This window comes from Balaenoptera acutorostrata, chromosome 15 (assembly GCF_949987535.1).
Source record: "Balaenoptera acutorostrata chromosome 15, mBalAcu1.1, whole genome shotgun sequence".
NCBI classification, from domain to species: Eukaryota; Metazoa; Chordata; class Mammalia; order Artiodactyla; family Balaenopteridae; genus Balaenoptera; species Balaenoptera acutorostrata.
The window spans coordinates 37,767,144-37,792,901 of NC_080078.1; the positions used below are offsets into that span (position 1 = coordinate 37,767,144).

General features: G+C 54.5%; 2 protein-coding genes across 3 annotated transcripts in view; both read right to left on the reverse strand.

Annotated features, from left to right (window-relative positions):
* Window positions 1-1,159: 1,159 nt before the first annotated feature.
* CCNF (cyclin F) lies at window positions 1,160-19,860 on the reverse strand. 2 transcript variants are annotated; one of them, XM_007181632.3, is made up of 17 exons: window positions 19,758-19,860; window positions 18,322-18,476; window positions 17,171-17,277; window positions 16,159-16,226; window positions 14,607-14,800; window positions 14,129-14,182; window positions 13,364-13,468; window positions 12,973-13,050; window positions 10,685-10,836; window positions 8,248-8,412; window positions 6,226-6,349; window positions 5,763-5,943; window positions 5,321-5,408; window positions 3,326-3,425; window positions 3,116-3,243; window positions 2,321-2,490; window positions 1,160-1,667 (listed from the first exon to the last, which is right to left on the reverse strand). In XM_007181632.3, the coding sequence occupies exons 1-17, from the start codon at window positions 19,771-19,773 to the stop codon at window positions 1,192-1,194; spliced, it is 2,361 nt and encodes a 786-aa protein (XP_007181694.2). In that variant the 5' UTR covers window positions 19,774-19,860; the 3' UTR covers window positions 1,160-1,191. The 2 variants fall into 2 exon arrangements, with proteins under 2 accessions (XP_007181694.2, XP_057385850.1); XM_057529867.1 differs by having other exon boundaries at window positions 3,320-3,425.
* Window positions 19,861-20,065: 205 nt separating this feature from the next.
* Window positions 20,066-25,758, reverse strand: part of LOC103006395 (ATP-binding cassette sub-family A member 17-like) — a 107,703-nt gene continuing 102,010 nt past the window's right edge. The window contains 5 exon segments of the mRNA XM_057529696.1: window positions 20,066-20,290; window positions 23,367-23,468; window positions 23,957-24,030; window positions 24,163-24,353; window positions 24,595-24,765. Of these exon segments, the coding sequence (XP_057385679.1) occupies window positions 20,066-20,290; window positions 23,367-23,468; window positions 23,957-24,030; window positions 24,163-24,353; window positions 24,595-24,765 (763 nt within the window).

Here is a 25,758-nt window from a genome sequence, read left to right on the forward strand (position 1 = left end):
ATTTATTTTATTTATTATTTATTTTTGGCTGTGTTGGGTCTTCGTTGCTGTGCACGGGCTTTTCTCTAGTTGCGGCGAGCGGGGGCTACTCTTCCTTGAGGTGCGCGGGCTTCTCGATGCGGTGGCTTCTCTTGCTGTGGAGCACGGGCTCTAGGCGTGCAGGCTTCAGTAGTTGTGACTCGCGGGCTCTAGAGCACAGGCTCAGTAGTTACAGCGCACGGGCTTAGTTGCTCTGCAGCATGTGGGATCTTCCCGGACCAGGGCTCGAACCCGTGTCCCCTGCATTGGCAGGCGGATTCTTAGCCACTGCGCCACCAGGGAAGCCCTAATACCTTCTATTTTTAATTTTTCTTTTGTTTTTTATCTTAGAGGGATGGAGGATGGAAATAAAGACAGGGAAAGAAATGGCCCAGACATTCTGAAGTTCATACAGACATCATCTGTTGGGGACACAGACAAACCATCGCAGGAGAAGGGGCAGATTTCTAAAATGAGCTGAGAATATGGGAGGAAGAGAGCCTGTGACCAAGACATCAAGGCCCTGGCCTGCAAAAATGTCAGGGCCCACTTGCCCGGTATTCACACGCAGTCCGAAACGATCCGCGGGGCAGAGTTCCCTCACGATAGGACCCACCACCCAGTGAGGAAAGGAACGGCTGCCTGGGGCAGGGCAGGCCAATGTGGGCGCAGGGATGGTGTGCTCAGCTGTTGGCTCCCCCTGGAACCCCGAACCAGATAAATGTGGGAGGGGGTGAGCTGTGCCAGGATACCTGGGTCACACATGTTCTCAACTGTGAACGCCCTCAGCTCCCAGAGTGCCTGGGGCTCCGTGGGGCTGGGAAGTTCAGGACGTGGGCTTAAGTTTCCCAGAGAAAGCAGGACAAACATGGGAGGGGACAGAGAAATAGGCTTCACACAGTATGGCATGATTGCTTTGAGGCTAAACTTTCCAGAGAGAAGGAACTGAGTTTTTGTTGTGATTTAGACATTCTGATGGCTCGCAATGGGCTCCCCTGGAGAAAGAAACTTACTGCCCCAAGTTCTCCTTTCTATTCCCCGTGTGACTGCCACCAGGGGTTTACAGGGATCCATCTCCAGCGCCCCCCCTCCCCCTCGCTAGTGCAACAGCAGCCCTCCCTCAGCAAACATTCACTTCAGCAAACATTCACTGCAGCAAACGCACTGACACACTCACAGCTTCAAAAAGCCCAAGTTCATGTCCTCCTCCTCCTCATTGTGGGCGGACAGGTTTTTCCTCTTCACCTGTTGCTGGGGAGCACAGCTCTCCGGGGGGCTTGGGGGACGACACTGTACACACGACTTCCTCGCGTGATGGTGGCAAGGCTGTGTGTTCAAGTTGCTGCCCGGGGACAGTACTGAGGTAGATCGGGGAAGGCCCCCCAAGCCGTCTGCGGAGTTTGTGGGACTCGTGCTGCTGACAGAGGAGTACCCTGAGGTCGTGATGTCCTTGCCTGGCCCCCTCCTACTACACAGAGGGCGCTCGAGCCCTGGGGTCCAAGGTGTCTGGCTGCCTGGTGCCGACGCCTGTGTGTCCTGATGCCCCTCCTCCTCCGGGCAGGCCTCCTCATCGCTTGATTCCTGGCAGCAGTGCTGTTCCGGGTTCAGGTAGACCACAGTGACATCGAGGACACCGCTGGGAGCCGTCACTATGGGAGATGGGGGAGAGGTCAGACCATAGCCTGAGCATTGGGGTGACCCCGTGCCCAGTCAGGACCCAGGGGAGCCCAGGGTCCAGCTCTTGGCCACACATCCTGAACCTCGCTGGACAGTCCCCTTTCCTTTACGTAAGAAATTGGGGGTGAAGTGTCTCCTTTCAAACTTGGGGTAATACCCAATGTGACTTAGGGGACAGTAGGAAGTGACAACAAACTGGCCATCTAATAATTTAGTTAATCCCGAGTGGACACAAAAATAGCAGTTGGAAAATCAACAGAAGCTATCGAACTGGGCTTCCTGTGCAGATGGGTGACGAGACATGGGTCCAGAGCCTCCTGCAGCCTGCCCTGGACAGGTGCCTGAGGGACAGAGCCCAGCAGAGGGCACATCTCACACAACCTTCTAGAAAGGTCTATTCCTCTGTCCCTGACCTGGTGAGGTCCTTCCACCAGCCCAGGTCCAGCTGGAGCTGGGTGCAGGTTGGGCCCACATCCTATCCTCCCTGTGGGCTGGTATTCCAGGGGCTCTGCTCTCTAATGTCTACCTGTGTCTGGACACACTCTCCTGCAGCTCAGGCTGGGGGCCCTCCTGCCCGCTGTCTCCTCTGGGGCAGCACCAGGTGGTCTCCGGCCCTGGCACTCACCATCACCCTCCTTCTCGCCCTCGCTCTCTTGGTCGCCCTCGTAGCCGGAGCAGTAGTCCAGGCTCCAGTCCAGGAAGCTGCCCAGCAGTGTCTCCTCCTGGCTGGACAGCTCTGCGGTCGGCGTGGTGACGAAGCTGCCCCTGTCCTCCTGGAGGCTGTTCTCCCGTTTCCTGTGCAGTGGGAGAGCCGGGAGCCCGGTCATAGGCAGCAGTGTTGGGAGGCCCAGTCTGGTTCTTGGCACCTGCCTGCCCCTGCCCCCATGTGCTGTGAGCAGGGACAACACAGCCACCCAGGAACTGCCCTCAGAAGCTCAGGGCAGATTCGCAGAAGCAGGGCCAGCAGCATGGCGAGGTTCCTGCTCATCTGGACTTTGTAGGATGGATAGTTCTTTAGGTGGGTGAGGTGGAGGGGGAGGTTATTCCAGGCAGTACAGCTGGGACATTGAGATGGAAGAGACGGGGGTAAAAGGGATGCAGACAATGAGGGCACAGCTGGAGCGCTGGGAGTGACACAATGTGGTGGAGCAGAGCAGTCCCGTATGGCTCACACCGGGCGTGGGGCAGGGCCAGAGCCTGAGCGGGCTCAACCTGTGCTCAAGACCACCTTCCCTCACAGGGAACCAGGCTGGAGCCAGAGAGCCACACTGGGGAAAGGAGACGGTACTGTAGGCAGTGGAGACTACCAACCGCAGCTTCAGTTTTCTGGGGATCTGCTCTCTCCCTGCTGCTCCTCAGGAGCCCTGATGGCTGCACAGGTCACGAGGGAACCCAGGCCTGGCCTGCAGGGCTCACTCACCGCTTGGTTCTCCTTCCAGAGGGAGAGCTTAGGAAGGTGTGAATGTCCCCTGTGCTGAGGAAAGATGCGGGTTCTGGGCTCTCTTGTTTCACCCCTAGAGCTGCACACAACTGGCCGTAGCTCAGCACCTGAGGGGAAGCCGGGGTCAGAGGGAGGGCCGAGGCCCCGAGGGGCAGGCGAGGACCTCCGCTCCCTAGCACCCACCAGCACCTCTTCCTGGCTGATCTCTTCGTATCGCTTGTCCTCAAATCGCTGCTTCACGGCGGTGAGAGAGACCTGCCTGTAGTCCTTGGGGGCATCGTCGTGGAAGCTGCCGACAGAGGGACACGTGAGGGGTAGCGAGGGGCAGGCAGTGCTGGCACCTCCACCCCAAAGGCTCCCATCTTTAGCCTCCACTCACTGAAGTGAGAGAGGACAAGACATTTTCAAAACCAGCCCAGCAATGGGAGTGAAGCCCAGCACTGCTGTGCACAGTCTGGCGGTTCCTCGAGTCACCTGACCCCCAGGTGCATCCCCAGGAGAAAGGGGAACAGAGATCCACACAGAAACCTGGACACATATATTCACAGCAGCACTATTCGCAACAGCTGGAAGGTAGAAAAACCCCAAATGTCCATCGGTGCACGACTGAATAAACAAGATGTGGTCCCTCCATCCAGTGGGCTATTTGTACAGTGGAAACGTTATGTAGGTGAGAGGCTGGTCACAAAAGGCCCCATGTTGTACGATTCCATGTTGGTGAAACATCCAGAACAGAAAGAGCCAGGAAATAGATGAGTGTTTGCTGGGGGCTGGTGGGGAGGGGAAACATGAAGGTAATAGGTAGCGAGGGCGGGGTTTCTTTTGAGGGTGGGGAAGATGTTCTCAAATCGACTGTGGTTTGTGATGACGGCTGCACAATTCTGAATATACTGAGCCTGTTGAATTGTACACTTTAAAAAAAAGTTTCGTTCGTAAATAAATATGTTTCCAGTTTATCTGGATTGGGAAAAAAAAAAAACAACTCAGTGGGGGGCGGGGGATGGGTGTAGGAAGGCAGCCAAGCAGCAGCTTTTGGCAGCCTGGTCAGGCACCGACTCTCTGCACTGGTCTGAGCAACCTCGGGGTCAGACACGTGTTGACCTGCCACCGTCACCCATGCTCTCATCCACCAGCGACGAGGTCTGGGCCCTGCAGGAGAAATGGGGTGCACACACTACCCCAGGAAATGCTGACAGGCTCCCCGTGTTAGCGGGGAGGGGGAGAAGTGGCAGATGGGCCAGAGGGGCTGGTCAGAGGAATCTCTAGACTCGTGCCCAAGTTCTGATCTCATCCCCAAGGTGTAAGCAGAAGCGCCATGCTCAGAGGCTGCCCTGTGGAAATCCAGGAGGCGGCTGGGACAATGACCGTGGGCAGGTGAAGAAAGTGCCTTGGCTCCGAGAGCTGCTGGGATGCAGGGACAGAGAAGCAGAAATGGGCTGGCCTGAGGGCTCTGATAGGATGACTGGGGCCTTGTCCACCAAGCACCAAATGAAATCTACAAGGAGGAATGGCCTGGCGTGGACATGCTGGCAGGGGTGTCTGTGGCTTGGGTCAGAGGTTGGCTTTTAGATGTGTTCTGAATCCTGGAAGTGGTTAAGTCTCCCAGGGAGCGTCTGGGGACAGGCAGAAAGGCAGAATTACCCGTACCCTCGTGTCGGGGAAGGGGACACTGAGGCAGCATGGCCTGGCGGAGAAAGGAGGAGGTCCCTGGGGGCTTTAGCAGATATGCATGTGGTGGGGAGTGCAGGTGGGACTGAGGAGTGGGAGGAGCGAGTCTGCCAGCCAAGCTGAGACAGGAGGCGAGGGAAAGGGCCAAGGTGTGTGCCCGGGGCTGCGGTCTGCCAACTCCAGAGCTGGAGGCCAACCTGTCCTAGACTGAAATTACCGCTGGTCAGGGAGACAGTCTCATTTTTTCTTATGTTCCACTGCCCATGGAATTAGGTTTGGGTTGGGGGGAGCTGCTGCCCACACATAAAATGTTAAAAACGTATGAAATAAGCAACATGGCCCTGGAATTTCTAAACGTCAATCCTGAGACACGCGGCTCACGCGGGGAAGGTCTGAGTGTCTTGACAGCCCTCACGTGAGAGCAAATTCCCCCTGGACTTGCGGTATTGAGGACACACCCTCTGTGTGGGGGGACGGCCGGGGGGCTGTGGGGGAATTGCTTCCTTACACGCTTACCACTTTTGGTGAAGGCTTAAGACACAGGGGATGAGGTCTTCACAGGAGAACCCAGTGAGGTCCCATAACCGAGTGGTCCAGGGCTGTGCTGGGGAGGAAAGCAGGAACAGTGGGGCCGTTCTGATGCCCACTCGTGCCCCACAGCCCTGATGGTTCTGGGATGGAGTTTCCTAGGGCTCAGGGTTGAAAAGGCCCCAGGTACAGAGCATGCGTGCTCATTGTCGACAGCGTGGGAAATATTAAGCTAGAAATGTCTCTAACCTCACCCCCAGACAATGGCTTTTAGTCCATTCTGGTGTTTCCTTCTCCAGGAGATGAACACACTTCTTTTTCTCCCTCCAACCCCCTTGAATTTGAGCACTGGCTCCTGACTCCAGGAATCCCCCAGACCACTGGCTCAGCCCATGTTCTGAGTGGCTGGTGGGGAGGACCAGCTCCTTACTCTGCCCGTGTGTCAGCCTCGCCAGGAGCAGGGCGGCTGCAGCCAGGTGGGCCGGGGCATAGGCGGCCAGGCTGGTGTGCAGCAGGGAGAGCTCGCAGAGGAAGCTGCACAGGTGCTGGGTTCTTGGCGCCATGGGGACCAGCGTCAGCAGGACGTCCTTGTAATCGACCACAGTGGGGACCTAGAGGGAACGGGGAGGTGGACGTGGGGTCTCAGCACACAGAGGGCCCCTCCACCCACTCGGTGGGGAGGCTGGACCTTAGAAACACCACCCTCGGTGTGGTCAGCCCAGCATCTGGCCTGACCGCTGTGCATGCCAAACAGCTGTGGCCTCGCGCCCTCTGGGTCCAGGAGGGCTTCCCAGAGCAGGGAAGCTCAAAGCCATGCAGATACCCTCTGCCCTTCCCATGCCCTCACGTGACCTCAACTTTGATTCAAAAGGAAAAAGCGAGTGGCCACTTACTCGAATCTTTCCTTCCAAGGCAGAGATGATCTCTCCCATCATCCTCACCAGGTCCTCGTATTTGTACGTGTTGTCTGTGAGCCACACAGCCTCCCGGATCGTCAGGATCTCTTTGCTGATGAACCTGGAGTGTTAAGAAGGGGTCTGAGCACTGAGCCCACTCCCCTTAGTGGGGTGATCACTTTAGGCTTCAGTGATGGGGTTGGGGGGTCCAAAGAGTGGACCCGGCTGCCCCTAGCCGCTGAGGGGAACTGAAAAGGTCAGATGAGCCTATCATGGGGGCTGGAAGGGAAGGGGGATTAGTGTTACAGATCAGTGGCAGTGAGAGCTGCTGGACTGCTAGGCATGCAGGTGTTTCTGCAAAACGCACCCACGAATGACATGATCGGTCAATCCTCTTAACGACCCGAGGGATGAGGGTTCGCCCTGCCTTGTGTCAGCTTCTATGGAGCGAGTATAAACAGCTTTAACCCAGAAGGCAGATGAGCCAGCAGAACCAGAGATAGAGGTTGTTTGAAGGTCTGGACCCAGCACGGGGTCTGGCTGTGGGAACTGGACTGTCCTTAGGCAGGTGGTCACCCTGTTCTCTACTCTCCACCAGCTCCAACTATCAGGGAACACACTAGTCCAGCGGCCTGCCAAGGACACCTCCCCACACAAGGGTGGACTGGGACCGGGCCCTTGTCTGCTCTGTCATGGGGACTCTGCAGCTCCCGCGTTTGCTGTTGGCTGGGCCAAGAGAGAGGACAGGAGTTGTAGGGACCGCAGGCGCTGGGGGATGTTATGTGAGTGGGGAGGGCGAAAGCCCTGTGCTCGGAGCAGCGGCAGGTGCTGCTTTGAGAGTGGATGTAGGGGCATCTCGGCTTCTAAAAATCTTTCAAAGCAATTATCATCTCATTGCCAGCAGCCTGTGGTCTGGTACCTCAGTCTCTCATTGCAAGGACGTAACTATGCCATTTAGATCCAGGGAGGCTGGGGACCCATCTGTTCAGCCCTCCCTGGTGACAAGACCTGGAACGCCGGGTTCCGAGAGCACACGTGAGAGGTGCCGGACAGCGTGTGGCATTTGCTCACCGACCCTGAGCCCACGGACCCTGCTTCCACAGCCACCTAGAGACCCCACTTCCCAGTTCCCGTCATGGCCACATGACTGCGCTCACTGCAAAGGTGGACCTGGTGGCCTCAGGGGTCATGGCAGGTAGCAGAGAGCAAGTCAGGACCTGGGCCTCCTTCATGACGTCATGAAACAGATAAACCATCCCAGTGACACAAGCCTCTGGGTTACCGTGCGGAAGACAAATTAGTCTGTCCATAGTTGACACCACTGTGTTCAATGAGCCTGTTCCTCCCTCGCAAGCCTTACAGATAAGGATGTTGGTCTAGAAAGCACCGCCCAGGGGAGATAGCAGACCACGTAGAAGTCTGCTTTAGGAAAACAAGAAAATGCAAAATGTATGGTGGGAACTGCCATCCACATTGTGTCCAAAGGCAAAACTGGGTGGAAAGGTGGATTTAGGTAAAACTTAACATGGTCTGATTTGAAAAGTCAGAGCTGCTGTAGGGGTAGGCTGCCTCTCTGAGGAGGACGCATCCTGCCCACGTGGTTGGAGGGGGTCTGTGGGGAGTTGGGGGTGGGGGGCACAGGAGACCGATGAAACGCAGGTCTCTGGATGCAGAGTTGAGAACCGGACTGGCAAGGGCAGCCGCCTGTGACCCTCCCTCATCGCTGTGTTGCCCTCAGGGGCCAGGGGAAGAGGGTTCTAGCCTGAGCCTGCCCGACAGAGGCCACGTTCTGGGTCCTGAGGCCGCGTGTTGGGATGAGCGGCTGCCCACACACCAAGGGTCAGCCCTGCCACCCCCGTGTGGGTAGGACCACTCGGCGTGGGCACCCACTAAAATGAAAACCCCTGTCATATGGAGGTGGGGTGCTGAAGGCTTGTTCCACTGAAAAGCCAGCCTGTGAACTGGGCAGCGCCAGCATGCTGTGTTCCGTCTGCGGGCCCAGCCTGGGGGGCTTCTCACCGGGTGCAGATGACCATGCAGGCGATGCCCAGCAGCTGGAGCCTGTACCGGGGCACCAGCCGCCTCCGCAGGTACCGGTCCACGCACTCCACGGTCAGGTGAAGGCACAGGCTTGAGAAGTCCTTCATGGTGGCGACCTCTACCAGCCAATCGATGAGAATGTACCTGTGGGAAGAGCACCATCCCTAAAAACCAGGCCAAGCCTTCATGAGTGTCCCGTCTCCCATTCCTGCCCGCCCATCTGTCCCGAGGGGTGAGCGATCACTTTAGGCATCATTGGCTTACCCAGGCACCTGTCCAAGGCTGAGACACCCTGTCCAAGGGGCTGGGAGGCCCCATGACTCCCGACTTTGTTCCTGGGAGGCAGGTGGGTTGCACATATGTGTACTCTGCCTCCCCCACCCCGGGGCCCCCAGGCACTGGATGAGCCTGGACCGTCACTTGTAAGGGAGCAAAGCAGGTCTGCTCTGTGGACCTGGGACAGGTCACAGGACAGGAGAAAAGTCAAAGTTTATCGTCCTGCAAACCTGTCTTCTCTCTGAGGAACTCTCACCCGTGGGGTCATTTATCACAACCCTCCGCAGTGGAGCAAAGAGCCAGGAATGCAGCTAAAGCAGGATTCCCTGAGCCTATGTGCTGGAGTTCTCAGTCACCCAGCAACCGTGATGGAGGACTTGGGCCGGTAGAGCCAACAGACATAGGGTCCCTCCTCGACGGGGCTAAAAGCCGGGCCAGGGACACAGACGTCACAAGGGGATACTGCATGCAACATCAAGGATGCCCAAGCATGGTGAATGCCTTTTTGCACAAGGGAGAGGAGACGGGGAGAAGAGAAGCAAGAGAGAGAAGAAACGTGGTGGTGAGTGATTCTAGGCAGACAGGAAGGACTACTCCAGGTGTCAGCCCGGACAGGAGCATCTTTCATAGGCAGAGGGAAGGAGGGAGTGCTGGGGCCGAGTTGGGTAGGGGAAGAAGGAGGCGGGATGAAAGGGGAACGGGCTGGGGAGGAAGACACGCAAGGCCAGGTGTTTCAGGATTAGGGGCAGAAGAGGAAGCTTCCTACGCAGACACCTTTGACAAGCTCAGTGATCTGACTTATAAAAACAGACCAATGGAACTGTACATTTTAAAATGGTTAAACCTGAAACTAATGTTACATGTCAATTATAACTCAATAGAAAAAAGGAAGAAAAAGTCAGCTGTTGCTTAACATAGAGGAAAATGTAAAGATGCTCAACTGGGGGGTTGAAATGAAATTATTTCAATAAAACTACTTTAGCTCTTGAAAAGAAAAGAAAGGTTAAGTTTATGTTAACCCCCACCCCCAGCACACAAAAGGAATAGCAACGGTCCCCCGGCTCCTGCCACCAAAAGAAAGGCAGGGCTTCCCTGGTGGTGCAGTGGTTGAGAATCCGCCTGCTAATGCAGGGGACACGGGTTCAAGCCCTGGTCTGGGAAGATCCCACATGCCGCGGAGCAACTGGGCCCGTGAGCCACAACTACTGAGCCTGCGCGTCTGGAGCCTGTGCTCCGCAACAAGAGAGGCCGCGATAGTGAGAGGCCTGCGCACCGCGATGAAGAGTGGCCCCCGCTCGCCGCAACTAGAGGAAGCCCACGCACAGAAATGAAGACCCAACACAGCCAAAAATAAATAAATAAATAAACAAAAATTAAAAAAAAAAAAAAAAAGGCAGACTGGGAGGGCACGGCGTGGGGGAGGGGGCACCACCCCCAGCACAGACACAGGACTCAAAATCACAGCAGCTTGGTGACATTTAATGTGGGAGCCAAGGACACTGCACCCCCTGCTGTGAGTAAAGATGGAGCCTCTCCAGGGAAGAGAGCTTACCAGGTGCTGGGCTTTGTCTGCCGCAGTACAGCCAGAGCATGCCCATTATAAATCTAAAATGTATTTGAAATCTCTGGTGTAAGCTTAAAAAATTATTCACATTTTCCATTTTACTCTGTAAACATGTTCTGTGATTGAGTGTAAAAGTGTGTTATCTCCAAACCTCGGAGGAAAATGGACCTGCAGGAAGAGGCAGTTTGTGGGGGTTCTGAGGCTGCAGGCACATGGCAGCTGCCCCCCGCACTACCGCACGCTGATGCGCGTGATGATGGGTTGGAAAGAAAAGGTGGTTTTTTGGCATCATTTTTGAAAGATGTTTAGTATGGTTTAATATAGTCTGAGGCTTAAAAAGGAAAACTGGAGAGAGCAGACATTTATGTGGGAAATTTTTCTTTTCAAAGCCCTGGATAGCTTAGGCATTACTGGTTTTAGAAAACACACACACACACACACACACGTGGATCCAGGTAGGGTTGATGACGCAGGGACCCTGTGACAGGAGGCTCAGCTGAAACAACAGACAGACCCTGTCATGCGGAGACGGCTGTTGCTGCCTCCTCATCGGAAGCTCTGGCTCGGACCCCTCACCTCATTGTGTCATTGAGTCCCTTCTGCACAGAGAAGACCCTCTGCTTACTGACAGCGTGGGAGGCCTGGAACAGCTGGCAGACTATCTCGTTGGAGGCTTTCGCTTCCAGTCCGAGCTGGTTTCCGTGTGCACAGGCTTTGGCTAGAGACAGCTGAGGACGAAAAGACTCGAGGGATGAGCAAGGGGTTTTGAGGTTCCTGCTTCTGAACGCGAGGAGGATTCTGCCTGTACATACACTGGCCCACTTACACCTTCTAAGCCTTCTGAAACCAGGAGGGCCAAGATTTTAATCTTTCGGAAATAAATACTATATCACAATAGAACATTTTAAAAGGGACAAAAGGTGCATAATGGGATGTCAGTTGACTTCCTGCCCGGCACAGCTCCACGGCCAATTCCAGTCTTCTGCCAGCATTTTCTTTTAAATTAAGTTTGTTTCTGCTCACCACTCCCTAGTGAAAGCTGATGCTCTGGGGGAGGCCACGTAGCACAGTGGCCGAGAGCTGGCTGGGGGCTCGAATGACCAGGCTTTAAGACCTGGGTCTATGTGTGACCACAGGCGAACTGGGGGCTTCACTGCACCTCAGTTTCCCTTTTCACCAAATGGCACAACAGCAGCAGCTTCGGCAGATGCCATGAGGATTGAATGAGATGCACAAGCACCTTGCTCAGGACCCGCCGGGGCCCACCAGGCCCTCGGTGGTTACTGTCGACCATCTCTACGTATTTCCTTCCAGAGTTTTCTATGCACTTGTAGCAGTGTGCATGTGCATTTGTGATCACAGAACACACGTTACCTTTTCTTTGCCTGCCTAACGATAACGTGGTTTTGTAATAGGAGACTTCTGTAAGCGTGTTTTCCTTGTTCTTCCTTTGAGGGGGTTTCTGTTGGTTTTGTCACTTTGAGGGTCACCTTTGTGCAGTCTTGTGCACCTTCTGCTCACGCAGTCGACCCACAGGCACTACCTGTGCCCAGGCGCTTTCTGAAATTCCTGCGCGCATTTTCACACACACTCATAGGAACACTATTTTATCACGTTTGCTGGCAAAAACTGCTATCATTAAAAATGTGTATTTTCAGGGCTTCCCTGGTGGCGCAGTGGTTAAGAATCCGCCTGCCAATGCAGGGGAAACGGGTTCGATCCCTGGCCCAGGAAGATCCCACATGCCGTGGAGCAAATAAGCCTGTGTGCCACAACTACTGAGCCTGCACTCTAGAGCATGTGCTCTGCAACAAGAGAAGCCACAACAATGAGAAGCCCGCGCACCGCAACAAAGAGTAGCCCCTGCTTGTCTCAACTAGAGAAAGCCCGTACCCAGCAACAAAGACCCAACACAGCCAAAAAAACCCCCAAAAAAACAATAAAAAAAAGCCGAAGTGTATTTTCAGAAGTTACTAGCTATCCACTCAAAAACACAAAGACTACGTGTATATGATTTGCTAGTGTGATCAGCCACGATCTCTTTAAACGTGTGCCTTTTTGACTAGCAGAGAGGTCAAACCTGCTCCGTATTTTGACTGCTTGTATTTATTTCCTCTTTTTTGAGTATACTGAGGCCCTATTAACTTCTACAGGGCCTTACTATTCTTATTGATTAGTCTGAGCTTGAACTAGAACCACATTGTTCATTGTTGTATTTCTTGTAAACTTGTTAAGTGCCTTTTTGGACATAAACATTACAACGTCCTGTGATGTGTCAGGTGGGCCATCCCTCTTTGTGATTTCTTCCCTAGCTTTTAAGGGCAGATGACTCTCAGCCCCCAACTTGGTGGGGTGACAAGAGCAAGCGTCTGCCAGCTTGGCAAAGGGGGACTTTCTTTGATGTGTCTTGAAATAATGACTTCTTTACAGCTACACAGGGAGAGTGTCTGGAGAACGCCAATTACAGACCCCTGATGTCCTGGTTCCAACACTGGACAACCTGGTGAGCAGGTCAGATAATGAGAAGAGGACAGCATTCCACACGCCAATCTGCTCTAAGGAGCTCTAAGTTCTGTTGCCAAGATGCTTTCCCTACAGGCCAACTTTAGGGAGCTGTATAAATTTTGATGCAGATGTAGTCCACAGCACTTAGAAATTAAGTGGCTGGCTGTCTTAGATGCAACGGGCAGAGATGAGGAAAGTGCTTCTGGGCTCTCCTCCCCACACACCCTAGAGCTGAAAACTCCCTTAGACTAAGTTCCAAACCCTGGGCCACTCTTACTGCGTCCTGGGTGGGAACCCGGCAGTGTTGCCCCCACGGTCCCCACAAGAGATGTCAGGACAAAGGCCAGCTCCCAGCTCACCTGCGCTTCCCAGCAGCCTTTGGCAGCAAAGTCCCTGAGTTTCCGGAAGCTGTGGAGGCATCGTCCGGGATCTGACATCTGTCAACGGGAGAGTCACCATGCCCTTACATGGTCATGTCTCTGGAGAAACTCAGAACCAACCCATAGTCTTCTTAAATGTTCCCCCTGACACCCCCAGCGGGTCCCCAACTGTGCTTCCTTCCCAGCCCTTTATCCCCCAAATGGTGGTGGTCGTTTCAGGGGCAGTGCTGAGAGCAGCCCCATGACCAGCAGCTCCTGGAGCCCCAGGAGGACCCCGGCTGCGGTGGCAGAACCTTGTCCAAGGGCTACTCTGGAGATTGTGCCTTTGGCCAACATAATCCATTCTTTCCCCAGACCTAGGCCCACTCACATCCATCTTTCTGTCACTTTCCCAGAGGAGGTACGAGCTGGTCAAACACCCCTGGTTAGCAGACTCTTCAAACAGGTCCCGGGCCTGCTTCTGTTTCTCTTCATCCTAGAATAAGTACCTCTGAGTAATCACATATACTGTTCTCATCTTTAATAAAATGAGTTAACTACATTAGAGTAAAAACAACTTGTCTGAAGATACACGATTTGACAACGAACTCGTGAAGGCAAGCCCACGAGTTCTGCCCTCAGGCCCTGCTTCCTCCTGCACGAGGTTTGTGCTGGACTTGGCTCCAGGCACTGCCCGGATGGAGACGGGGGAGGGTTTCCCAAGATCTTCCAGCTCTTCGCTCATAGTAAGTGTCCCTCCCTGCTGCTGTCAGAGCACCTAGCACCAGGAGCCACCACCTCCCCCAAGACTGCTCGCAGAGGGGGTTCCCGAATCACAAGGCTCACTGAGTAGAGAGGTCTGCGTGAGGAGTGGGAGGGAGCCGCCAGTAGCAGAGCCGTGAAACAAATAGACCCGGGGTCCTGTCCTGCTCAGACACTCTTCCTGGCTCCACACAGCCTCACAGACAGGGCTCATCTTGGCTTTGAACCCCGGAAGCCCCCTTCTGCTGCCTTTCACGCAGTTCCTGGTTCTTGGTGCTTGAAGCTGCCAGAAAGGCGAGCAGCACAAAAATGCAGACCCGCTGTGCCCTGCGTGCTCACCTGGGCCAGGACGCCAAACAACGCAGGGCCCTGTGGGATGGCGGAGGGGACTCACCTCAAAAAGACTCAGCACTCTCCCCAAGCAGTGCAGTATGGATGCTCTGTGAGTCTAGAGAAAGGAGGTGGAGGAGGAGGGGTGACTGTCAGCGGACAGAACTTCCCAGGGGCTGTCCCTCCGGGTGTGGGTCTTCCTGCTCCCTGCCCAGCCCCTCTGCACAGAGGACCGCTCCCTGATTCCAGGCCTCTGCCAACTGCTTCACAGAGCCTCAGTCCTGCCTTTCCAGCAGTCGACCCGTCTGCAGCCCAGCCCCTCACCCGATTCCCCTGACCCTGGCTCCGAGGCCTCCTCTCCTGCTAGTTGTTAGCAGATGCTCCCACATCTGCACTGTTTTCTGTGCCTCCACTGCCCTCGGGTCCCTGACTTTATATGGTCCACAGCATCTCCCCTCAAGGTTTTCTCACCTCCCGGGACCCTACGGGGCTCAGCCCGCCTAGCACGGCCTGCCCTACTTGCATCCCTTGCCAGGACTCACTTTCTGCAGCTGGCACTCCATCCTGAGGCTCTCGTGAACCACGGCCTTGCAGCAGCTTCCGGACACCGACCAAGGTGGGCGGATGAAGAGCCAGATGAAGGGTGCGGCGCCCACATTCAGGCGCTCCGCGAGACTGAAGAAGCGAGAGGCCTTCAGCCCGTTCACTTCCGCCCGGGCCTCATCAGACACAGACACTGAAGAGACGGACAGAACACAGCCCAGGATGTCTCTGGAGGAGGGGTGTGGGAAGTTCCCCAGTCTTTTTGGAAAGTTTAAAGCCTTAAGCCGCTACAATGTGAAGTTGCTGGTGTTTTAGGACAGAAGAGCTGGGATGGGGGCTCCTCCCTTTTCTTCCCATGTTTTGTGAACCAAGTGCCCTGCGGCTCCTCCCAGCGGCCTGGATTCCGAAGATCTGGGAAGGTCCCCCCCCGTGGAGGCATCAGATGCCCATCCTCCCTCCTGTGGGGAACTGCTGCCCAGCCCCCTGTTAACAGGTAGGGGGTTTCTTTGTGAGGTAATGAGATGATGGCTCCAAAATGAGTGGTGATGGCTGCACGACTCTGTGAAGATACCCAAACCACTGGACTGTACACACTATACAGGTGAGCTGTGTGGTGTGTGAATTTCGTCTGGGCAAAGCCATCTGACAGGAGGGTGGGTGCAGGACTGCTCATCGTCTGCAGGTCCAACAGTCCTGTCAACCAGCTGTGACCGGGGTGACCTCTCAGCAAGACGCCAGGTCTTTTAGAAGCAGAAAAATGGCAACTATACCCAAGTCTTTATGCATCTTGGGAGCTGGGACAGGACGAACTGCAGGCTCGCTCCTTAGTGTGCTCAGCAGACAGGCAGCAATTGGGAGAGAGGGCCGCATCAGGTTCTTTCGAGGAGCACCTGCCCCTTAGGGGTGAAGGAATCTAGGTACCAGGCTGGCTTTGACCTGTTTGTACTTGCCTCCCACTTGGAGCCTTGGCTCCCTGTGTTACTGACACTTGGCATCAGGCACGCTTTGACCGCTGCCCCAGGTTCCTCAGATGAGCTGTGGCCAAGGAGAGAAGCCGGGGTCTACGCATGGGCTGTGGTGTTAACTAGGCAGCCAGGGAGGGCTGGCTTGCCTGAGTAGCCCCCATTCTGAGTCTCTGCTCAGAGTCACTCGTTGTCAACCGAAATTAATGGTTCATTAAAAAAAGAGGCAACTCCCCCAAACTACAAAATCAAACTTCATCCATGGGTCCCTGAGCAGGACACCTCTGGCACAAGCCCCCCAGGGGGGACGGTACACAGCCAGACACAGCAAGAACAGCGACTAAACTGCTGACACGGGCAAGGGCTCATGCTTGTTCTATTAGGTTTTTTGTTTTTGGCTACACCACGAAGCATGCGGGATCTTAGTTCTCCAGCCTGGGATCTAACCTGCGCCCCCTGCAGTGGAAGCACAGAGTCTTAACCACTGGACCACCAGGGAAGTCCCTCGTGCTTGTTCTAAAACGTCAGTACCAAGTGGGGTGAGGCCAGCCCCAGCGCCAGCCCCAGCACCAGCCCCACGAGGACTTACGGCCTTCATTGTAGAGGTAGGCTATGCCCAGCTTCACAGCAGCTTCAAAATTCCCTTTTTCGGCAGCCCTAGAACATTAAGAACATGAAACATCACATGATTTTATTCCGTAAAGGTTATGTTCCACCACAGCACTTAAAACTACAGTACCTATTTTCTGAACAGAAAATTTTTTTGGCAATGCAGCTAAATATCAATTATCCATGACATGCTACAACATGGATGAGCCTTGAAAACACACTTAAGTGAAAGAAGACAGACACAAAAGGCCACATGTTGTATGATTCCACTCATATGAAATGTCCAGAATAGGCAAATCCATAGAGACAGAAAGCAGATTAGTGGCTGCATAGGGTTTGCGTTACTATAGGGAAAATAGGGAGTGACTGCTAATGGTTATGGGGTTTCATTTGGGGGTCATGAGAATGTCCTAAAGTTAGATAGTGTTGATGATTGAGCAACTCTGTGAGCATACTAAAAACCATTGAGTTGTACACTTTAAACGGGTAAATTGTGTGGTTGGTGGACTATGCCTCAGGCAGCCTGCCTGAGACCACTGGCATACTGCAGCTTGCAGCCCCTCCGGCCCTTCCTCTAGGTCCCAACCCCGGCCGGGGAGGTGGGATCAGCCAGTCAGTATAATGTAATAGGATTCAAATCGCATTGTTCTGACCAAAAGAAGAGGGCTGAGGAAAGTTTCCACATGCAGGTGACCTGCACCTGAGTCACACACAATGGGTCACAGCTCAAGTGGACCCTTCAGAAGCACCGCTGTGACTAATGAGAGTCAGGCCTGTGCTGGTGGTGTGGATGACCCATGACTGTGCTGGAAGTTGTGTGACTCGATGGGTGAGGTCGACAGCCCTCAGTCACTCCCTGGGGGATAAGGTGTTGGCGGGAGCAACAAGCAAGAGGAAAATCATTCCCAGGTCAGGCCTTGAGACACAGACTGGCATAGCAGGGAGGTCCAAAGGTGGGAGAAAGCCACGCTCTTCTCAGGGTGCAGAGATACCTTTCAAAGAGCTTCAGGTTCTTTGGAGAAGGCCACAGCTCCTGGAAGCTGGCACATGCCCACACACTGGCATGGTTATCCACCAGGTACTTCAGGTGGGAGTGCACCTGAAGAACAATGGAAGTGGGGGAGTGGCAGTTAATCAAGGGACCTCCCAGAAGCCCCACTTCTGGAGCTCTTGAAGACAGGGTGTAGACAGATGTAGGGTGTCCTGTTTCCCTCCCCACCCTAGTAGTAAAGGCCTAGCCTCTGTGTATCAGAGTAACTAACAATTGCTTTGAATAGAGAAAAGAGCCCAGAAACAACTTTCTCTGTGGCTCTAAAGATGGGGACAGTGGTCCCGGAAGGGGGAATAAGCACCTAGGCTGAGAAAGGGGATATAATGCTATAATACCTGCAAGGATCAGGGAAACCAACTCTAATGGGAACAGGTAGGTCAGAAATCTGTTTTGAGCTCCTCTACTTAGGGTCTTGCTAGTGGGAGCACAGCTGGAGCCTGCAGGTCAGTGGGGGCTCTCAGAAAAGACTGAAACACATGACAGCAGCCTCAGGTAGGACTTCTGTCCTGGGTGATAGCAGGAAGTGTCCAGGCAGTGGGCCCTGAGCACAGGTGAGCATTTTAAGTGCTAAAGCTTCCACTGCCATTGGAAATTCAGCACCCATGGATATTATGAATGCAATGGAGGCAGGTTTGGGAGTCAGAGAAGTGGGTTCTTATTGGTGTTCCCCCACTAATTTGCTGTATGCCCTTGGTTAAATCGCTCAAAGTGAGGCTTCAGTTCCGAAATCTGCAAAATAACTCCCAGAGTCCCTTTCAGTGCTGAATATTACGTGGGTTTTGTCCTCAAGAACATACTATTTTTCTTCTTAATACTATCTTATTTCTTGAGGGATGCAAATTTCACTGTCATAAAAGGGTATTTTCTCTGTCAAAATAAACACTACAATGAGCAGACTCAAACCTTGCTGTCCTACGTTTTAGCTTTCCTGCAATCAGAACAACCTCAGGCATCTATTACCAATATCACCGTTGTTTCCTCTACCTTCATTTGTAGCCAAAGTTTTTGTTCTGACATTTAAGACACGAAGCCTTCATGGTACAATATAACCAATGATGCCAGGCCTGACACTATTTTCATCTGACAACTTACAGCTCGGACAGCGAGGATGTCTCCAACAGAAAGCCATTTCAGGATATGAAAGAGCACATCTTCAGGGAGACTCAAGATCGTTAGGTTTCGGGGTCTCCTTCTTATTCTCCGCTTTGTAGGATAACAGAAACACTTGGCACACCTACAGTGGATCACTTAAGAAAAAAAATCAGAATGGTCTAAGTGATGTGTTGGAAATGAGTTGTGCTGATATGAAAAGTTACATCTGAACATGATTTAACAGTTACTGACCTCTACCCCAGCCATATTTACAGTCCTAAACAAAGATTAAATAAAGGAGTAGTAGTGGTACAGAAGACATCATCATTCATTCAAATAGTCAATAAACATTGATGGTGAGTAGTAATCATGTAACCTGGCTATTGGGAAACCTTCTGATCCAGAGCCCAGATGACAACCAGGAAGGGGGAAAAAGCAGCCAACGCTGATGATGGTTAGCCTTGCATTTCACTCTCAGGGAGGCGCCTTGACCCTTACTGATCTCTTTGCTTCTATCTGCACACATGACTAAAATGCATAATGTTTTTTTTTTTTTTTTGTTCCACACACACACACACTGTATTTTATTTTTACAAGAGATAGACTGACACCAAGCATTGTACATGGATGACCACAACAAAAGCAACAATGATTGCAATTACCAAACATGAAACACACTTATACTATGTCATAATATTGACATTCAGTCCAGTAATCCTCCACTGTAACAGCTTAAAATGCATAATGTTAATAAGGATCTGTGGACTTGAACAGTCTGGTTTTCGAGTCCAAACTAGGAGGGTCCACCCTGCAGAGAAGCCAAAGGTGGACTTGGAGGCCAGGCCTGTCCCAGCTCTGCGGATGTCAGAGCTGCCCAGCCAGTCTCAGTGTCCTCTCTCCCCACAGGAGGTCCTTCCAACTTCAACTTCAGCAACTCTTTACTGACTCTAAGCAGACGACATAGAAGCTTGAGGCAGGAGAAGCCCATCACCTACAATTTACCTGGTTTCCCACCCGTTCCTTCCTCCAGTCCCCACAGGAGGTGGCTGCTCTCCCACCCGCACGACTCCCTCCTCAGGGCTTCTTCCTGCCCCCCTCCCCTCGCTCTTCACCTGGGTCTTCCCATCATCAATTAACACGCTGCGAAAGCCAAGAGTAAACTTAGGGCGACCGATTCCCGCGTTTTACCGCATTTTTCTCATCCCCTTGCTCTAGGACAGCCACGATAATAACCACGGAAACCTGAGTGGCGCTCACGGCCCTCGACAGGTGGCAAACCCCGCGCGCCGCTTTCACGCGGAGCAGGGCGCTCCCGGGCATTTAAACCGCGCTCCGGGCGGTCGCCGCCGGGAAGACACGCACCCCGGGCCGAAGGGCTCGAGCCAGCCCTGCTCAGTCTCGAGGCCGCCCCGCCGCGCCCCGCGCCCAGCGCTCACCGCCTCCGCTCCCCATAACCGTGGCTGCCGTCGCTGCCGTCGCCGCTATCGCTCCCAGTGCCGCCTGCCGGCCCAGAGCGCGCCTCCCCACGCAGGCGCAGACCCGCCCGCCGCCCGCCGGAGTTTTCAAATGCACCAGGCGCTCCCATTGGCCCGCCCGGGGGGGCGCGCGCCACTGCTCGGCCGGGCCCCGCCCCCTCGGACTCGGACGCTCGCGATTGGCCTCGCCAGGATGCGAATTCGAACGCCGGCTGTTGATTGGTAGATCTTGCGCGGCCGCCCCGCCTCCCCGACCCTGGCGGGGGTCCCTAAGCAGCGTGGCTCTGGGCCGGCTGCAGCGGCGTCTCTGAATCCGCTCCGGCCCGCGTGGACCTGGCCTGTTCTGGGCTTAGGCATTGCGGTTGACTCGGCGGCAAGAGGTCCCGGCGACCGGAGGCCACGGCATGCAATGGTTTGTCAGTGAAGGTCTGAGCTGACCGGCCGCGCCTCCGAGCCCGGGGTCTCGGAGCGGGGACCCCGACGTGGTCTTCTACCTGCGGGGACGCAGGCTAGGCGGCACCCGCGGGCTGCGCCTCACCGAGGCTGGCCCTGACCTTTCCGACCCGCACCCCGAGGCCGCACGCCCTGCTTCCAGCCCTTGCTTCAGGCGAGGAGACCCCTGGTTCGGTGGCCGAGTCGCTGTTGGCATAGATCGTAATGCAGAAAGTGGAGTCCAGAGACCTGGTGCTTGAAATCTTCATTGACTCATCCAGAACGTTTGACTCCTTCTTCCCTTGAAACGTGGCTCACTCTGGACCCCTCCTCCATCCCTGCCCAGGGCAAGCCCTCACCTTCTCACTTGGACTAGATATCGTCCCCTGTCAGTCCCCAGTGTCTCCTCGCGGTCACCTGGGAGCCCAACTAAAATAGAAGTGCACACCTGCTTGCTTTACTGGCTGCTTTCAGCCACAGCTGAGCGTTCTGTTTACTCAAGTATTAGGCAGTGCCCACCCAGTCTGTTTTTCCGGAACCAGCTCACATCCCACCTCTTTCGTGAGACCTTTGGACAAGGAAAGAAATGCAATCTCCTGGGAGAAGTGTTTGATGGAAGAGGACAGAGTGGCTTTTCCTGGAGAAGCCGGGGAATCTGGGTCAGGACTCTCCTCCCCCCTTCCCCACAGCCTCAGACAGCACTCTGTCCCGTTACCACTTATACTCGCTGAACCCCTTCAGGGTACTTGGTCTGTGCTCAGCAGCCGAACACACACAGGAGCCATGGTGCCAAGGCTCCATGCCAGTCTGGAGCAGGAGACGAACGGATGATCACAGCGTGGGATATGAGGCCTTGGAAGCTGGGGGTGGAGGAGGGGCAGGGGTGATGTGCACAGGAAGAGGAGTGGGTAGAGCAGAGCAAGCTTGGAACTTGCTCCCCAGATGCCCCATGTTCCCACACCAGAGGACAGGAGAATCCACAGGACCCCTAAGGGTTTTCAGTCTTCTTCACCTCACCTTTGTTTCCATTGGTTACTGTTTCCCGATTTGGTACTTTGTTGTCCTCCCCCTGCACTGTTACTTTCTTTGTTGCTGGTCTCCCCAGGGCAGAGGTGCACCCTCTGTGTTAGATTTTGGTGGCATTGGCTTCACCAGTGAGTGAGTAAGTCACGCTCTCGCTCCCCTGTGACGCTGCGTGTCTGTGGAGTCCAAGCGGCACCCTGACCAGTCTCTCAGTTGTCCTCTATCTTGCTCCTATGTCCTTACCACTCTTTTTATTTATTCAGAGGTAAAGTTTTCTTGTTTTTCAGGAAATAGGCGTTCTTCTCTTGGCTTTGCTGCAGCCATGCCATCCCTCACCCCCACCCACTGCCCTGGCAGTAAGAGCCCCTGGGCCCAGAGGGGTGATAAGCCACTCCCAGAGGGTGTGAGAAGAGTCCATTTCCCATTGGGCTTCAGGAAGGTGAGAGAACTCACTGGAAGAGTCTAGATTTTGGGGAGCTCAGGCAAGTTCCTGACTGGAATAAGATGGCAGTTGAAGGCCTGGGGGTGAATGAGAAAGAAATTCAAGGGTGGAAGGGTGCAGAGGGGAGAGTAAGGAAAAGTGAAGCAGGCTGGGAGCCTGAGGCATCCCCCACTCGGAGAGAAAGGAAGAGGAGCCTACAGAGGAGGCAGATGAGGGGCTATGGGGGGCCTGGTGCAGTGGGGAGAAGGGGGCAGGGGACACTGAGATGCCTCAGAGAAGTCACAGGAAAAATGGACGGAGTGGGTGTGGCAGCCAGGCATGTGACAACGCTGTACTTTTGGTGAGTGGTGAGGGGAGGTAGGGAGTACAGGCAGGGATGGTAGACACCACTTTCCCAGAGCTGAGCTGAGAAGGGAGGGAGAGAACTACCTGCAAAGGAGAAGCCGAATGGGGCTTTGTAGAGGGGCTGGTGTGACCATGCTGCAGGGAGAAAGGCTATTGGGCAGGGCACTTCTCGGAGGAGAGCCCTCGTGACAAAGGTACACGGCCACGTCCATCTGCACTCAGGCCGGATGGTCTGAGCTCACAGGCTTAGCTCAGTGCTTCTCACGCCTGAGCTGCATCAGAAGCACCTGTTAACACAGATTGCTGGTCCTCACCCCCCAGACTTCTGATTCAGTGGGTTTGGGGTGGGGCCTGAGAATATGCATTTCTAACAAGTTTCTGGATGATGTGGATGCTTCTGGTCAGAAACTCCACTTTGAGAACTTCTGCCTGAGTTGAATGCTGGCTCTACCATCTGTTGACCATGGAAAGTTGCTGGATATCTCTAAGTCTCAGCTTACTCTTCTGGGCAATGGGATAATAATCATGTGCACATCATGGGTTGACGGAGGGCCACATACAGGCTCACCCCTAACATTTGCGTGGGCCAGGGCAGAGAACGCATGGAGCCCCACAAATCCAAATATTGAAAAATGGTGCCTTAAGTTTGCAAACTTGTCAATCTCTTCTCTCCTCCTACCTTCAGAAGTACAGCATCATTACAACCATGGTCACCCCCAGACCTCCATACTCCTGACAGGACATGGCAGGTGTTGTTCCTCTGAGGCTGCTTCTATGGCCAGGTCTCAGTGAGGCTGAAAGCCACCCAGGTGGGACTCGAGGGGATCCTTTTCCACAGAAATGCACCTGGGTCCTCCATCAGGCCTCTAAGGTGAGTGGCCTCAATCTGGCAGAGAGCTGCCCCCACCCCTCCACCCCCAAGCTGAGCTCACTGGGTCCTCAAGTTGCCTCTGTAACCCTTGCAGCCCATGGCAGGCTGTGTGCACCTGGGCTAACCTGGCACTGGGAACTCTTTATTACAGCAAGATAGCCTTTGAGGGAAGTGGTGAGGGAGGCTGGGAGGGAGGCCAGGAGGAAGACCAGGAGGAAGACCTGAAGGGAGGTGGCGTGGGAGGCCAGGAGGGAGGCTGGGAGGAAAGGTGGGAGAAAGGCTGGGAGGAAGATGGAGTGGGAGGTGGAGTGAGAGGTGGAGAGGGAGGCTGGGAGGGACGTTGGGAGGGAGGCAGGGAGGGAGGTTGGGAAGAAGGTGGAGAGGGAGGTGGAAAAGGTAACAAGGGGGCTGCTGGTTCTGCCTTCGCTTGTTTGTTTTCCCCTTGGTTGGGGGGCACAGGGCAGGTGAAGCTCAGGAAGATGTCCTCCAGAGAGATCTGGTTGACTGAGTAGTCTTCCAACATGTACTTTTTCTTGGCTTGCTCCAAAATGCCAAACACCTGTGGGAAAGGAGGAGGCCGCTATAGATGATGGGCACAGGGAAGGGGAGAGGAGGCAACAGGGGCTGGAAAGAGGAAGGGTCTTTGGGGTTGTTACAAAGCCCCCCAAAGACCCATCCCTCTCTCAGCTGCTCCCAGACCACCTCTCAAGAAGTCAGTCCTACAGAATTGAGCTCTCTGTGATTTTAGGGAAAGGGACCCTGGCTGGGAGTGGTGCCAGAAGGCAGAGGCCCCAGCTGGGTCCCTGGATTGCTGTGTGACCCTGGGCATATGGTGTCCCCTCTCTGGGTCTGCTCGCCTCTCTGTGAAATGAGGGGGCAGGAGGAGCTGATCTCCGAGGTCCCTTCCAACTCAAACATTCTTATTTTCTATGAAATCCACGTGAATGTTGCAGCAGCACTGAATAAGACTTCCACCCGAAAGAGAGAACACCAGAAAGTGGGTGACATCAGAGTTGTGCTCCCTCTGATGCCCAGGTATGTGCTCACCTTCGCCCAGCTGAGGTCATTGCCAGGCAGGTGGTAATGGACCATCCCTTGGTGCTCATCTTCCAGGACGCTGCCTGCACAGTGTCCCCATGAGGGCCGGGCTGGACGGCCAGGGGAGGGAGGCCCAGGCCCCTGGAATTGTGGCCCTCGTCCCAGAGGTCAGGGATGGACATACGCACAGATGACCTCTGCACAGCAGCACATACCTGGGAAGGTCAGGTCCACGAATGCCTTGAACTCTTCCAGGGCCTCCTGCTGCCTGTCACTCCAGATCTTGGCCCATAGGGAGTAGCCACTGCCAAACTTGCTCTTGAGGTGATGTGGGCTGCCCAGGCACTTGAACTGACGCTGCACAATGATGGCCAGCTGGGTGCACAAGGCCTCACAGTCCTCCATGCTGGGGAGAGGGGGTGGAGGCCTGACAAAAGGCTGGGAGATGCTGATGCCCGCCATCCACGTCAAAGTCTTTTGCAGATGGGAAGTTGTTGATGCCCAGATCAGGCTGTTCCTGATTCCCATGCTCAGGGTGTGGCCCACATGGTAGAGCCTGGGGACTCTCCTCACAGACTCTTACCAGATGCTGACAGGTCTTCTCTCCACCCAGCCCACCCCTCCCACAGCCCCGGTCCTGGCTTTACCTGTGGGAGGTGATGACAATGGCCTTGCCAGACTTGCGGGCTCTCGCGACGGTGCCCTAGAGCAGGCTCCAGGCCACGGGGTCCATGCCAGTGGACGGCTCGTCCAGGAAGATAACCGTGGGCTCTCCAAGCAAGGCAATGTCGGCGCTCAGCTTCCGCTTGTTGCCACTGCTGGGGCAGAGGGTGAGAAGTTGGGTAATTGGCAATTTTAAGTTTCCAGTAGTACAATCCTCCCCCCTTTTTTCTTCTCTATTAAGAAAGTGCTCACGCCCCCTGGTGGGGCATTCAGTAACATGGCCCACCACCCTCCCCCAGGGGTGCACTGTGACTTGGCTGTCCACTCAGCATCTAAACCATTCCCCTGGACACAGGGATCGGTCCAGGGTGAGCACATGGTCCATGAATCTCCTTTGAGGGTCTCTATGCGTGTTAGGGGGATAAGAGCATAGGGCCGTTTTAGCTAACTTTATTTAATGAACACATAGCATTTACAATGTACAAGGCACTCTTCTAAACATCCCAGGTGTTAACTCATTTAATCATCAAAAGATGCAAGGAAACACAAAAACATGCTTGAAACCGAAGTCAACAGAGGAAAGAGACAGGGCAACATCATCTAACCGCCTCTGACTTCCCTGTCCCGGGATTGAGGTACTGCTGCCAGCCTGCAGGGGCGCTGTGCACAACTCGAGGGGTGGCCTGGGATTCCGGACATGTGTGGCCTTGCTTTGTTTAAGCTAACTGGAGTTGGGTTAGGATCACTGGCAACATAAGACTGAGGAATCCCCCAGGCTTCTCAGCAGAACAACAGCTCAGAGGCCTCACACAGAGCGGGATAAGGTAGTGTGTGCTTGAAATGCAAGTCTACCAAAAATCAGAAGCCCTTTGTGAAGCGACAGGAAGAATAACACCAATGGTGCAGCAGCCCGTCCTCAGCCACATAACTGCCTGGGGCCAAGAGGAAGCTGTGCCTTGGGGCAGCCCAGGCCATTGACTCATTCTTACAGGGGAGGGAGGCCACCTCCCCAAAAATCCATGCAGTGGCATGGACCACAAAACTACCCCAAGCACGGAGCTGACACGCCTTGCCCTACCCCTCAGCACTGAGAAGAACCACAACACATCTTATTACCGGAGGGGGAAGGGCCGAGGGAGCCCCAAGTC

Bases quoted from the DNA above. Each gene is read 5' to 3' on its own strand.
- CCNF (XM_057529867.1), bottom strand. The intron at 8,413-10,684 runs GTGAGGGGTCCG...CTCTTCCCACAG, and splicing joins GGACTCAATGACACAATGAG to GTACATTCTCATCGATTGGC. The intron at 2,491-3,115 runs GTGAGTGAGCCC...CCCACTGCACAG, and splicing joins TCTGGAAGGAGAACCAAGCG to GAAACGGGAGAACAGCCTCC.